Source organism: Oncorhynchus masou, chromosome 5, assembly GCF_036934945.1.
Source record: "Oncorhynchus masou masou isolate Uvic2021 chromosome 5, UVic_Omas_1.1, whole genome shotgun sequence".
Taxonomy (NCBI): domain Eukaryota; kingdom Metazoa; phylum Chordata; class Actinopteri; order Salmoniformes; family Salmonidae; genus Oncorhynchus; species Oncorhynchus masou.
The window spans coordinates 85530094-85545717 of record NC_088216.1 but is presented as its reverse complement, the minus strand read 5'-3'; the positions used below and the strand labels follow the sequence as shown (position 1 = coordinate 85545717).

The window sequence follows — 15624 nt, the reverse complement described above, 5'->3', positions numbered from 1 at the left end:
CCTGTGTGAATTTAAGTGTGCTCTCTCTCTAATTCTCTCTTTCTTTCTCTCTCTCGGAGGACCTGAGCCCTAGGACCATGCCTCAGGACTATCTGACATGATGACTCCTTGCTGTCCCCAGTCCACCTGGCCGTGCTGCTGCTCCAGTTTCAACTGTTCTGCCTTATTATTATTGGACCATGCTGGTCATTTATGAACATTTGAACATCTTGGCCATGTTCTGTTCTAATCTCCACCCGACACAGCCAGAAGAGGACTGGCCACCCCACATATCCCGGTTCCTCTCTAGGTTTCTTCCTAGGTTTTGGCCTTTCTAGGGAGTTTTTCCTAGCCACAGTGCTTCTACACCTGCATTGCTTGCTGTTTGGGGTTTTAGGCTGGGTTTCTGTACAGCACTTTGAGATATCAGCTGATGTACGAAGGGCTATATAAATACATTTGATTTGATTTGATTTGATATGTTAACATTGCCAAAGCAAATGAAGTAGATAATAAACAATAAAAATGAACAGTAAACAAGTTTTCTCATGATCTGGTTGGGTCTAATTGTGTTGCTGTCCTGGGGCTTTGTGGGCTCTGACCAGCTTGCTTAGGGGACTCTCCTCCGGGTTCATCTCTCTGTAGGTGATGGCTTTGTTATGGAAGGTTTGGGAATCGCTTCCTTTTCGGTGGTTGTAGAATTTACGGCTCTTTTCTGGATTTTGATCGGCGGGTATCGGCCTGATTCTGCCCTGCGCGCAGCATGCGTATTTTGGTGTTTTTTATTGAGTGTTTCACTTCTCTCTCTCTCTCTCTCTCTCTCTCTCCACCCCAACATCATGACTTCTGAGAGCCTATCCCCCCATCATGATATCCCAATACTATCCCATCACTGGCTTCTCCCCCTGAAGGACCTGAGGCCCTACCAGAGAGACTCTGGATAAGCAGTGAAGGCCTACTATTAATCTCTCTGCCAGTCAATGGAGTTGGCATTTTACACAGCATTTTACACAGCACTCCCCCTCTCTCTCGCTCTGTTTCTCTCTCACTCTGTTTCTCTCTCCCCTCTGTTTCTCTCTCCCCTCTGTTTCCCCCCCTCTCTCCCCTCTGTTTCTCTCTCCCCTCTGTTTCTCTCTCCCCTCTGTTTCTCTTTCCCCTCTGTTTCTCTCTCCCCTCTGTTTCTCTCTCCTCTCTGTTTCTCCCCCCTCTCTCACTCTGTTTCTCCCCCCTCTCACTCACTCTGTTTCCCCCCCCTCTCTCACTCTGTTTCCCCCCTCTCTCACTCTGTTTCTCCCCTCTCTCTCTCACTCTGTTTCTCCCCCTCTCTCTCATCTCTCACTCTGTTTCCCCTCTCTCTCACTCTGTTTCCCCCCCTCTCTCACTCTGTTTCTCCCCCCTCTCTCCCCTCTGTTCCCCCTGTTTCTCTCTCCTCTGTTTCTCTCTCCTCTCTGTTTCTCCCCCCTCTCTCACTCTGTTTCTCTCCCCCTCTCCCTCCCCTCTGTTTCCCCCTCTCTCACTCTGTTTCTACCCACCTTCTCACACTCTGTTTCTCCCCCCTCTCACTCTGTTTCCCCCTCTCTCTCTCTCTGTTTCTCCCCCTCTCTCACTCTGTTTCTCCCCCTCTCTCTCCCATCTGTTTCCCCCTCTCTCACTCTGTTTCTCCCCCTCTCTCCCCTCTGTTTCTCTCTCCCCTCTGTTTCTCTCTCCCCTCTGTTTCTCTCTCCCCTCTGTTCCCCCCTCTCTCACTCTGTTTCTCCCCCTCTCTCTCCCCTCTGTTTCTCTCTCCCTCTGTTTTTCTCTCCTCTGTTTCTCTCCCCTCTGTTTCTCTCTCCCTCTGTTTCTCTCTCCCTCTGTTTCTCTCTCTCCCCTCTGTTCCCCCTCTCTCTCCCTCTCTGTTTTCTCTCCCCCTCTCTCCCTCTGTTTCTCTCTCTCCCTCTGTTTCTCTCTCTCCCCTCTGTTTCTCTCTCCCCTCTGTTTCTCTCTCTCCCTCTGTTTCTCTCTCCCTCCTCCTCTGTTTCTCTCTCCCTCTGTTTCTCCTCTCTCCCCTCTGTTTCTCTCGCCCCTCTGTTTCTCCCTCCCTCTGTTTCTCTCCCCTCTCCCCTCTGTTTCTCCCCCCTCTCTCCCCTCTGTTTCTCTCTCCCCTCTGTTTCCCCCCCTCTCTCCTCTATTTCTCTCTCCCCTCTGTTTCTCTCTCCCCTCTGTTTCTCTCGCCCCTCTGTTTCTCTCTCCTCCTCTGTTTCTCTCTCCCCTCTGTTTCTCTCTCCCCTCTGTTTCTCTCTCCCCTCTGTTTCTCTCTCCCCTCTGTTTCTCTCTCCTCCTCTGTTTCTCTCTCCCCTTGTTTCTCTCTCCCCTCTGTTTCTCTCTCCCCCTGTTTCTCTCTCCCCTCTCTCCCCTCTGTTTCTCTCCCCTCTCTCCCCTCTGTTTCTCTCTCCCTCTGTTTTCCTCTCTCCCCTCTGTTTCTCTCTCCCCTCTGTTTCTCTCTCCTCCTCTGTTTCTCTCTCCCCTCTGTTTCTCTCTCCTCCTCTGTTTCTCTCTCCCCTCTGTTTCTCTCTCCCCTGTTTCTCTCTCCCTCTGTTTTCTCTCTCCCCCTGTTTCTCTCTCCCCTCCTCTCTCCCCTCTGTTTTCCCCCTCTCTCCCCTCTGTTTCTCTCTCCCCTCTGTTTTCTCTCTCCCCTCTGTTTCTCTCTCCCCTCTGTTTCTCTCTCCCCTCTGTTTCCCCCTCTCTCTCCTCTCTGTTTCTCTCTCCCCTCTCTCTCCCCTCTGTTTCTCTCTCCCCTCTGTTTCTCTCTCCCCTCTGTTTCTCTCTCCCCTCTGTTTCCCCCCCTCTCTCTCCCCTCTGTTTCTCTCTCCTCCTCTGTTTCTCTCTCCCCTCTGTCTCTCTCCTCCTCTGTTTCTCTCTCCCCTCTGTTTCTCTCTCCCCTCTGTTTCTCTCTCCCCTCTCTCCCATCTGTTTCTCCCCCCTCTCTCCCCTCTGTTTCTCTCTCCCCTCTGTTTCCCCCCCTCTCTCCTCTATTTCTCTCTCCCCTCTGTTTCTCTCTCCCCTCTGTTTCTCTCTCACTCTGTTTCTCTCTCTCACTCTGTTTCTCTCGCCCCTCTGTTTCTCTCTCCCCTCTGTTTCTCTCTCCTCCTCTGTTTCTCTCTCCCCTCTGTTTCTCTCTCCCCTCTGTTTCTCTCTCACCTCTGTTTCTCCCCCTCTCTCTCCTCTGTTTCTCTCTCCCCTCTGTTCCTCTCTCCTCTATTTTTCTCCCCCCCCTCTCTCACTCTGTTCCTCTCTCCCCTCTCTCTCTCTCTCCTGTTTCTCTCTTTCTGTGTCTCCCTCTCTTGGCATGCATGTTTTGGCAGACCCAGCTCCCAAAGCCAAACCTATCCCAGTGCCCAATACCATTATGCCAGTCTCTGGCTTCACACTGTCATCCCAATGAAATATTAAACAGTGTTCTGTCCGCCATGCCAGGCATCATCAGCAGCAGGAGAAACAGCAACAACTATATCCAGAACTAGAGCTGACACTTTTCACCTCGCTTAGAATTAGCTTGAGTGTCTGTCTTTCAAAAGGCAATAGGGAACAATGAGTAGATTGCTATTGAATGCTGCGCCACATTTCAATATTACTTAGGAATACAGAGATGGTTTTGTTGAATAATACAAAACATTTTATTTAATTGTTTTATACTAGAGTAGACACTCTATAAGAGGTCCTTATATATTTATGAATGCTTCTCTTATAGTTACAGCTGTCTAATGTGAAGTGCAGAGGCCTCTTATAGTTACAGCTGTCTAATGTGAAATGCAGAGAGGCTTCTCATAGTTAAAGCTGTCTAAAAGTGGTGGGCCAACATCCAAACTGAGATGTCTGCCAGACTCTCAGAGACGCGTGTCACCACCTGGGTGTCAGAAGGGGAGGAAGGAGAAGAGTTGCTGAGTGTCATCCTCATAGCAGTGATAGGACAGACCATGTGAGGATATGACAGAGCCAAGTGACTTGGTATACAGAGAGAAGAGGAGAGGGCCTAGAACCGAGCCCTGGGGGACACCAGTAGTAAGAATACGTGGTTCAGACCCAGACCTTCTCCACATCACCTGGTAGGAGTGGACTGCCAGGTAGGATGTCATCCAGGAGTGTGCCGAGCCTGGGACACTCAGCTCTGAGAGGGTGGAGAGGAGGATCTGATGGTTCACGGTGTTGAAGGTAACGGATAGATCTATGAGGATGAGAACAGAGCAGAGAGAGTCAGCTTTGGCAGTGAGGAGAGCCTTTGTGACACAGAGGAGAGCAGTCTCAGTTGAGTGACCCGTCTTGAAGCCTGACTAGTTAGGGTTAAGAAGATCGTTCTGAGAGAGATGCATTGCCTGCCTTGTGGGTGGAAGGTGACTGGGAAAGGGTGAGGTCAAAGAGAAAAGGACTGGAAAGAAAGAGGTGGAAAGAAATGAATTGAAAGCGGGCGTCGGGAGGTTGAAGTCGCCCAGTACGATAAGTGGTCAGCTATCGTCAGGAAATTAGCTTATCAAGGTGTCAATCTCATTGAGGAACTCTCCAAGGGCACCTGGTGGACGATAGATGACAACAATGTTAAACTTGAGTGGACAAGTGTGGGTGACAGGAAGGAATTCAAATGAGGAGATGGACAGGTGGGGGGGAGATGGACAGGTGGAGAGGAGATGGACAGGTGATAGGGGAGATGGACAGGGGAGAGGGGAGATGGACTGGAGGGAGGGAGAGGAGATGGACAGGTGAGAGAGGAGATGGACAGGTGATAGAGAGGAGGTGGACAGGTGGGAGAGGAGATGGACAGGTAGGAGAGGAGATGGACAGGTGAGAGAGGAGATGGACAGGTGAGAGAGGAGATGGACAGGTGAGAGGGGAGATGGACAGGTGAGAGAGGAGATGGACAGGTGAGAGGGGAGATGGACAGGAGGGAGAGGAGATGGACAGGTAAGAGGGGAGATGGACAGGAGGGAGAGGAGATGGACAGGAGGGAGAGGAGATGGACAGGAGGGAGAGGAGATGGACAGGACAGGTGAGAGAGGAGATGGACAGGTGATAGAGAGGAGATGGACAGGTGATGGAGAGGAGGTGGACAGGTGAAAGGGGAGATGGACAGGAGGGAGAGGAGATGGACAGGATGGAGAGGAGATGGACAGGTGAAAGGGGAGATGGACAGGAGGGAGAGGAGATGGACAGGAGGGAGAGGAGATGGACAGGAGGGAGAGGAGATGGAGAGGTGAAAGGGGAGATGGACAGGAGGGAGAGAAGATGGACAGGGGGGAGAGGAGATGGACAGGTGAAAGGGGAGATGGACAGCTGAAAGGGGAGATGGACAGGAGGGAGAGGAGATGGACAGGTGAGAGAGGAGATGGACAGGTGAGAGGGGAGATGGACAGGTGAGAGAGGAGATGGACAGGTGATAGAGAGGAGATGGACATGTGATAGAGAGGAGATGGACAGGTGGAAGAGGAGATGGACAGGTGAAAGGGGAGATGGACAGGTGAGAGAGGAGATGGACAGCTGAAAGGGGAGATGGACAGGTGAGAGAGGAGATGGACAGCTGAAAGGGGAGATGGACAGGAGGGACAGGAGATGGACAGGTGAAAGGGGAGATGGACAGGTGAAAGGGGAGATGGACAGGTGAAAGGGGAGATGGACAGGTGAAAGGGGAGATGGACAGGTGAGAGAGGAGATGGACAGCTGAAAGGGGAGATGGACAGGTGAGAGAGGAGATGGACAGGAGGGAGAGGGGATGGACAGGTGAAAGGGGAGATGGACAGCTGAAAGGGGAGATGGACAGGTGAGAGGGGAGATGGACAGGTGAGAAGGGAGATGGACAGGTGAGAGAGGAGATGGTCAGGGGGGAGAGGAGATTGACAGGTGAAAGGGGAGATGGACAGCTGAAAGGGGAGATGGACAGGTGAGAGAGGAGATGGACAGCTGAAAGGGGAGATGGACAGGAGGGACAGGAGATGGACAGGTGAAAGGGGAGATGGACAGCAGAAAGGGGAGATGGACAGGTGAGAGAGGAGATGGACAGCTGAAAGGGGAGATGGACAGGTGAAAGGGGAGATGGACAGGTGAAAGGGGAGATGGACAGGTGAGAGAGGAGATGGACAGGTGAGAGAGGAGATGGACAGCTGAAAGGGGAGATGGACAGGTGAGAGAGGAGATGGACAGGAGGGAGAGGGAGATGGACAGGTGAAAGGGGAGATGGACAGCTGAAAGGGAGATGGACAGGTGATGGAGGGAGATGGACAGGTGGAAGGAGATGGACAGGTGAGAGAGGAGATGGACAGGTGAAAGGGGAGATGGACAGGAGGGAGAGGAGATGGACAGGATGGAGAGGAGATGAACAGGTGAAAGGGGAGATGGACAGGTGGGAGAGGAGATGGACAGGTAGGAGGGGAGATGGACAGGTGAGAGAGGAGATGGACAGGTGAAAGGGGAGATGGACAGGAGGGAGAGGAGATGGACAGGATGGAGAGGAGATGAACAGGTGAAAGGGGAGATGGACAGGTGGGAGAGGAGATGGACAGGTGAGAAGGGAGATGGACAGGTGGGAGAGGAGATGGACAGGTGGGAGAGGAGATGGACAGGAGGGAGAGGAGATGGACAGGAAAAAGGGGAGATGGACAGGAGGGAGAGGAGATGGACAGGTGAAAGGGGAGATGGACAGGTGGGAGAGGAGATGGACAGGTGGGAGAGGAGATGGACAGGAGGGAGAGGAGATGGACAGGAAAAAGGGGAGATGGACAGGAGGGAGAGGAGATGGACAGGTGAAAGGGGAGATGGACAGGTGAAAGGGGAGATGGACAGGAGGGAGAGGAGATGGACAGGTGAAAGGCGAGATGGACAGGTGAAAGGGGAGATGGACAGGAGGGAGAGGAGATGGACAGGTGAAAGGGGAGATGGACAGGTGGGAGAGGAGATGGACAGGAGGGAGAGGAGATGGACAGGTGAGAGGGGAGAAGGACAGGTGGGAGAGGAGATGGACAGGTGGGAGAGGAGATGGACAGGAGGGAGAGGAGATGGACAGGAAAAGGGGAGATGGACAGGAGGGAGAGGAGATGGACAGGTGAAAGGGGAGATGGACAGGTGGAGAGGAGATGGACAGGAGGGAGAGGAGATGGACAGGTGAGAGGGGATATGGACAGCTGAAAGGGGAGATGGACAGGTGAGAGAGGAGATGGACAGGTGAAAGGGGAGATGGACAGGTGAGAGAGGAGATGGACAGGAGGGAGAGGGGATGGACAGGTGAAAGGGGAGATGGACAGCTGAAAGGGGAGATGGACAGGTGAAGGGAGATGGACAGGTGAGAAGGGAGATGGACAGGTGAGAGAGGAGATGGACAGGTGAAAGGGGAGATGGACAGGAGGGAGAGGAGATGGACAGGATGGAGAGGAGATGAACAGGTGAAAGGGGAGATGGACAGGTGGGAGAGGAGATGGACAGGTAGGAGGGGAGATGGACAGGTGAGAGAGGAGATGGACAGGTGAAAGGGGAGATGGACAGGAGGGAGAGGAGATGGACAGGATGGAGAGGAGATGAACAGGTGAAAGGGGAGATGGACAGGTGGGAGAGGAGATGGACAGGTGAGAGGGGAGATGGACAGGTGGGAGAGGAGATGGACAGGTGGGAGAGGAGATGGACAGGAGGGAGAGGAGATGGACAGGAAAAAGGGGAGATGGACAGGAGGGAGAGGAGATGGACAGGTGAAAGGGGAGATGGACAGGTGGGAGAGGAGATGGACAGGTGGGAGAGGAGATGGACAGGAGGGAGAGGAGATGGACAGGAAAAAGGGGAGATGGACAGGAGGGAGAGGAGATGGACAGGTGAAAGGGGAGATGGACAGGTGAAAGGGGAGATGGACAGGAGGGAGAGGAGATGGACAGGTGAAAGGCGAGATGGACAGGTGAAAGGGGAGATGGACAGGAGGGAGAGGAGATGGACAGGTGAAAGGGGAGATGGACAGGTGGGAGAGGAGATGGACAGGAGGGAGAGGTGGACAGGTGAGAGGGGAGAAGGACAGGTGGGAGAGGAGATGGACAGGTGGGAGAGGAGATGGACAGGAGGGAGAGGAGATGGACAGGAAAAAGGGGAGATGGACAGGAGGGAGAGGAGATGGACAGGTGAAAGGGGAGATGGACAGGTGGAGAGGAGATGGACAGGAGGGAGAGGAGATGGACAGGTGAGAGGGGATATGGACAGCTGAAAGGGGAGATGGACAGGAGAGAGAGGAGATGGACAGGTGAAAGGGGAGATGGACAGGTGGGAGAGGAGATGGACAGGAGGGAGAGGAGATGGACAGGTGAGAGGGGAGATGGACAGGTGGGAGAGGAGATGGACAGGTGGGAGAGGAGATGGACAGGAGGGAGAGGAGATGGACAGGAAAAAGGGGAGATGGACAGGTGAGAGGGGAGATGGACAGGTGAGAGAGGAGATGGACAGGTGAAAGGGGAGATGGACAGGAGGGAGAGGGACAGGAGGGAGAGGAGATGGACAGGATGGAGAGGAGATGGACAGGTGAAAAGGGAGATGGGCAGGTGAAAGGGGAGATGGACAGGAGGGAGAGGAGATGGACAGGAGGGAGAGGAGATGGACAGGTGAAAGGCGAGATGGACAGGTGAAAGGGGAGATGGACAGGAGGGAGAGGAGATGGACAGGTGAAAGGGGAGATGGACAGGTGGGAGAGGAGATGGACAGGAGGGAGAGGAGATGGACAGGTGAGAGGGGAGAAGGACAGGTGGGAGAGGAGATGGACAGGTGGGAGAGGAGATGGACAGGAGGGAGAGGAGATGGACAGGAAAAAGGGGAGATGGACAGGAGGGAGAGGAGATGGACAGGTGAAAGGGGAGATGGACATGTGGAGAGGAGATGGACAGGAGGGAGAGGAGATGGACAGGTGAGAGGGGATATGGACAGCTGAAAGGGGAGATGGACAGGTGAGAGAGGAGATGGACAGGTGAAAGGGGAGATGGACAGGTGAGAGAGGAGATGGACAGGAGGGAGAGGGGATGGACAGGTGAAAGGGGAGATGGACAGCTGAAAGGGGAGATGGACAGGTGAGAGGGGAGATGGACAGGTGAGAAGGGAGATGGACAGGTGAGAGAGGAGATGGACAGGTGAAAGGGGAGATGGACAGGAGGGAGAGGAGATGGACAGGATGGAGAGGAGATGAACAGGTGAAAGGGGAGATGGACAGGTGGGAGAGGAGATGGACAGGTAGGAGGGGAGATGGACAGGTGAGAGAGGAGATGGACAGGTGAAAGGGGAGATGGACAGGAGGGAGAGGAGATGGACAGGATGGAGAGGAGATGAACAGGTGAAAGGGGAGATGGACAGGTGGGAGAGGAGATGGACAGGTGAGAGGGGAGATGGACAGGTGGGAGAGGAGATGGACAGGTGGGAGAGGAGATGGACAGGAGGGAGAGGAGATGGACAGGAAAAGGGGAGATGGACAGGAGGGAGAGGAGATGGACAGGTGAAAGGGGAGATGGACAGGTGGGAGAGGAGATGGACAGGTGGGGAGAGGAGATGGACAGGAGGGAGAGGAGATGGACAGGAAAAAGGGGAGATGGACAGGAGGGAGAGGAGATGGACAGGTGAAAGGGGAGATGGACAGGTGAAAGGGGAGATGGACAGGAGGGAGAGGAGATGGACAGGTGAAAGGCGAGATGGACAGGTGAAAGGGGAGATGGACAGGAGGGAGAGGAGATGGACAGGTGAAAGGGGAGATGGACAGGTGGGAGAGGAGATGGACAGGTGGGAGAGGAGATGGACAGGAGGGAGAGGAGATGGACAGGAAAAAGGGGAGATGGACAGGTGAGAGGGGAGATGGACAGGTGAGAGAGGAGATGGACAGGTGAAAGGGGAGATGGACAGGAGGGAGAGGGACAGGAGGGAGAGGAGATGGACAGGATGGAGAGGAGATGGACAGGTGAAAAGGGAGATGGACAGGTGAAAGGGGAGATGGACAGGAGGGAGAGGAGATGGACAGGAGGGAGAGGAGATGGACAGGTGAAAGGCGAGATGGACAGGTGAAAGGGGAGATGGACAGGTGAAAGGGGAGATGGACAGGTGAAAGGGGAGATGGACAGGTGAAAGGGGAGATGGACAGGTGAAAGGGGAGATGGACAGGAGGGAGAGGAGATGGACAGGTGAAAGGGGAGATGGACAGGTGAAAGGGGAGATGGACAGGTGAAAGGGGAGATGGACAGGTGAAAGGGGAGATGGACAGGTGAAAGGGGAGATGGACAGGTGAAAGGGGTGATGGACAGGTGAAAGGGGAGATGGACAGGAGGGAGAGGAGATGGACAGGAGGGAGAGGAGATGGACAGGTGAAAAGGGAGATGGACAGGTGAAAGGGGAGATGGACAGGAGGGAGAGGAGATGGACAGGTGAAAAGGGAGATGGACAGGTGAAAGGGGAGATGGACAGGAGGGAGAGGAGATGGACAGGTGAAAAGGGAGATGGACAGGTGAAGGGGAGATGGACAGGTGAAAGGGGAGATGGACAGGTGAAAGGGGAGATGGACAGGTGAAAGGGGAGATGGACAGGTGAAAGGGGAGATGGACAGGTGAAGGGGAGATGGACAGGTGAAAGGGGAGATGGACAGGTGAAAGGGGAGATGGACAGGTGACAGGGGAGATGGACAGGAGGGAGAGGAGATGGACAGGAGGGAGAGGAGATGGACAGGAGGGAGGGGAGATGGACAGGTGAAAGGGGAGATGGACAGGAGGGAGAGGAGATGGACAGGAGGGAGAGGAGATGGACAGGAGGGAGAGGAGATAGACAGGAGGGAGAGGAGATGGACAGGTGAAAGGGGAGATGGACAGGAGGGAGAGGAGGTGGACAGGAGGGAGAGGAGATGGACAGGAGGGAGAGGAGGTGGACAGGAGGGAGAGGAGATGGACAGGAGGGAGAGGAGATGGACATACTCATACTGGTTGTGCTTGTCTTGTGTAGTTTCTTAATCATTGTACCTAAACGCTGTGTAAACATGTACAAGCAGGGCCCAGCTGTAAAAGAGACCTTGGTCTCAGTCTGTGTTCCTTGTTGAAATAAAGATTGAATAAATAATAATTAAATTAATTGACTATAGGCTGTACAGTATATGCCTGCCAACCCCAACTAACTAACTGACTGTTTCTGCCTCATCTTTCCATAGATGGGTTATTTGAATGTTCGTCTACATTCCATTCTAATCAGAAGTATTGATCAGGACTCAGAAGGAGATATATTGTTTGGGTCCCATTCCCTTAGTTGTTTGTGGGTGGGTAAGGAAGGCTTCTTTTCTGCCTTGTGTAGGTCTGCAGCCAGACACCTCATTTAGCTCATGTCAGCACTATTAGAATCAGCCTCTCTCTGACACTGTTCAGACCATAGACCGGGGTGAATACACAACCACGCTCTCTCTCTCTCTCTCTCTCTCTCTCTTCCCTACCGCCTCAGCGCCACCACCCCATGTTTTCTACCACTGATGAGTGTTACTTACAAAAAATACAAAAATACTCTAGTGAATTCGATGCAAGAAGCAGTGGTTTAAAAGAACACAATATCCGAGATTCAGTCGGAGAATAGCGGGGTTCGGAGCTGTAGGTATTTTCCAACCGACTTTGTCACCCTATTTAAAACACGTGCCTTCCAATCCCCGCTCTTCTCCGATTCGGGCATCAAATTCATTGATCAGGGAAGGAAAACTGTTTATATCGACATCCTCAGAGATTCCCTCTGCCTTTTACCCCAAATGTTTTGGTTTTGGACTTACATTATTTTCCTGATTATTAAGCATGATGGTCTCTTAAATCGTGTTTCATCTTATCCTACTCAAACGGGGAGTTTATGATGACTGCATTGTTGTGTTTAGTACTGTTCTAGAGACAGGAGAGGAGGGATGCAAGGCGCTGTAGTTGCCTGACCGACACGCTGCTCACTGTTTTCTCTCCGGTCCGGGACAAGACAGTCTCCAGGTGGGATTTACTAGAGCGGATGGGAAGGAACGACGCGTGTTTTATGGGCAGACAATTTACAGCATCTCAAAAAAAACAGCGTTGGTTGTATTACATTTGAATATGATTTAACCATATCATTGAACTGCTCCTGAACCATCTTAACTTCATTCAGTCCTTGCTGTGTTTTGGCTGGGAGTTGTTTTTGCAAGCCTGGAAGAGAGAAAGAGACCAATCGGTATTGAAATCTATTCATGCGCGTAAATTGGGACTCTTTTGGACATACTGTATGTTTGCGTTATCACATGGACCGTTTTGAAGGGAAATTGAGCGCAAAATAGACGACTTCGTTGTGACGAATGTATTGGTAGCCTAGATGGTAGACGGTGTTATTTTGTTGGGGAGCACAGTGACGCAACATTTCATACTGCCTGGACGAGGAAGAACATAGAAACCCATGCGTAGCACGGCGCGAACTCAGACTCACAGTCACTACCTTCCTTCCTAGTGTTAGTAACATCCCCTGGTCTAGGCTACTATACCCCTCCATTTCCCAATCCTTCACACTGAAACCGTACCGCCTCGTCATGGATCTCAAAGCGGAGTCGGAAGAGATGGTGGACTCTTTCAAGCGACCTCCGGCAATTGAAGTTTTCGCCAGCAGGTCGACTCTCCATGGCATCTCGCACATGTTCACTTATGAACGGATCTGCATCAAGCGGTGCCTGTGGATCTTGTTCTTCCTGGGTTCTCTCGGGTTCCTGGTCCTGGTGTGTGTGGACCGGGTCCAGTTCTACTTACAGTACCCCCATGTCACTAAATTGGATGAGATAGCAACACCGTTGATGATCTTCCCCGCAGTCACCTTCTGCAACCTCAACACGTTTCGCTTCGGCCGGGTGACACGCAACGATCTGTACCATGCCGGGGAGCTCCTCGCGTTGCTCAATGGAAGGTGTGTGTTTGTGATGTCATAATGTTGTTTTTTCTAGTGTGTGTGTTTGTGATGTCATAATGTTGTCTGTCTGTGTATGTTTGTGATGTCATAATGTTATTTGTCTAGTGTGTGTGTTTGTCTAGTGTGTATTCTATATGTCCATATGAGTCTACCTGAAATCACCTGTTAGATATATCTAAGTGTGAAAAGATCCCAGTTGTCAACGGTATGAGTTTCTAATCTACTCCGTAAATATATTCTCCCAGTAACTTTTCATTATAAACTAGCAGACATATTAATCCACCTGAGTGTGTGCAGCTGTAGTCTACCATCTGCTCTTAATTATGGTCCTTTTTATAATGTGACATGTCATGGCTTAACATGAAAGCCTGGTGCATCATATTCATTGAATTCATGTACTGTTGCGCATGCTAGACCTCAAGACACTCTGAATTGCATGAGAACACAAAAGGATACTAACAAGATAAAACAAACAATATCCCTTCAATAGAAGTTTGTGTTCAGTTATCTGAAAGTGAGTAGACTATAACACAGTGGAGACACAACAATACCAGTTAGCCGTTCAACTTATCCCGTTAGCCGTTCAACCTATCCCGTTAGCCGTTCAACTTATCGCGTTAGCCGTTCAACTTATCCCGTTAGCCGTTCAACTTATCCCGTTAGCCGCTCAACCTATATAGCCGTTCAACCTATCCCGTTAGCCGTTCAACCTATCCCGTTAGCCGTTCAACCTATCTCGTTAGCCGTTCAACTTATCGCGTTAGCCGTTCAACTTATCGCGTTAGCCGTTCAACTTATCGCGTTAGCCGTTCAACTTATCGCGTTAGCCGTTCAACTTATCGCGTTAGCCGTTCAACTTATCCCGTTAGCCGTTCAACTTATCCCGTTAGCCGTTCAACTTATCCCGTTAGCCGTTCAACTTATCCCGTTAACCGTTCAACTTATCCCGTTAGCCGTTCAACTTATCCCGTTAGCCGTTCAACTTATCCCATTAGCTGTTCAACTTATCCCGTTAGCTGTTCAACTTAACCAGTTAGCGCTCAACTAGTTAGCCATTTAACTTAACATGTTGGCTGTTCTGTTAGCTGTTCAACATAACCAGTTAGCTGTTCAACTTCACCAGTTAGCGCTCAACCAATTAGCTGTTTAACGTACCCAGATAGCTGTTCAACATAACATGTTTTTGGGCTCCCGAGTATCGGTCTAAGGCACTGCATCTAAGTGCTCGAGGCATCACTACAGACCCTGGTTCGATTCCTGGCTGTTTTACAACTGGCTGTGATTGGGAGTCCCATAGGGCGGCGCACAATTGGCCCAGCGTTGTCCAGGTTAGGGTTTGGCCGGGGTAGGCTGTCATTGTAAGTAAGAATTTGTTCTTAGCTGACTTGCCTAGTTAAATAAAATGTTAGCTGTTCTTTTAACTGTTCTGCTTAACCAGTTAGCTGTTCAATTCAACCAGCTAGCACTTAACCAGTTAGCTGTTCAACTCAACCAGTTAGCGCTTAAACAATTAGCTGTTCAACTCAACCAGTTAGCGCTTAACCAGTTAGCTGTTCAACTCAACCAGTTAGCGCTTAACCAGTTAGCTGTTCAACTCAACCAGTTAGCGCTTAACCAATTAGCTGTTCAACTCAACCAGTTAGCGCTTAACCAGTTAGCTGTTCAATGTTCAACTTAACTTACCTGGCAGTATCCTGCTTCTGTACACAAACAACATGGTGGACACATGCAAAACCTTTTAAAGCATGATGATGCGTTTCTAAACCTGATACAGCTCTTTCACACTTACTGCAGGGTAGAACGTGTTTGGTTATAGTAACTCTCTAGGATATAATGAATAAGAAGGTAGCCTAGCGGTTAAGAGTGTGTGAAAAATCGGTCAATTTGCCCTCATTGCAGCTGTAAGTCGCTCTGGATAAGAGCATCTGATAAATTGCTAAACTGAAAATGTAAGTAAGGGCCTCCCGAGCGGCGCATTTACTAGCTGTGTCACTAGATATCTTGGTTCGAGTCCAGGCTCTGTCTCAGCCGGCCGGCTGTGTGTTTTGGGTCGTTGTCATGCTGGAAGACCCAGCCACGACCCATCTTCAATGCTCTTACTGAGGGAAGGAGGTTGTTGGCCAAGATCTCGCGATACATGGCCCCATCCATCCTCCCCTCAATACGGTGCAGTTGTCCTGTCCCCTTTGCAGAAAAGCATCCCCAAAGAATGATGTTTCCACCTCCATGCTTCACGGTTGGGATGGTGTTCTTGGGGTTGTACTCATCCTTCTTCTTCCTCCAAACACGGCGAGTGGAGTTTAGACCAAAAAGCTCTATTTTTGTCTCATCAGACCACATGACCTTCTCCCATTCCTTCTCTGGATCATCCAGATGGTCATTGGCAAACTTCAGACAGGCCTGGACATGCACTGGCTTGAGCAGGGGGACCTTGCGTGTGCTGCAGGATTTTAATCCATGACGGCGTAGTGTGTTACTAATGGTTTTCTTTGAGACTGTGGTCCCAGCTCTCTTCAGGTCATTGACCAGGTCCTGCCGTGTAGTTCTGGGCTGATCCCTCACCTTCCTCATGATCATTGATGCCCCACAATGTGAGATCTTGCATGGAGCCCCAGACCAAGGGTGATTGACCGTCATCTTGAACTTCTTTCATTTTCTAATAATTGCGCCAACAGTTGTTACCTTCTCACCAAGCTGCTTGCCTATTGTCCTGTAGCCCATCCCAGCCTTGTGCAGGTCTACCATTTTAGC

General features: G+C 51.4%; 1 protein-coding gene across 1 annotated transcript in view; it reads left to right on the top strand.

Annotated features, from left to right (window-relative positions):
* Positions 1-12502: 12502 nt before the first annotated feature.
* The window catches only part of LOC135540419 (acid-sensing ion channel 1-like), a 399782-nt gene continuing 396660 nt past the window's right edge, over positions 12503-15624 (top strand). Inside the window, exon 1 of the mRNA XM_064967040.1 lies at positions 12503-12870. Coding sequence (XP_064823112.1) covers positions 12503-12870 — 368 coding nt within the window. The remainder of the gene's footprint in view (positions 12871-15624) is intronic.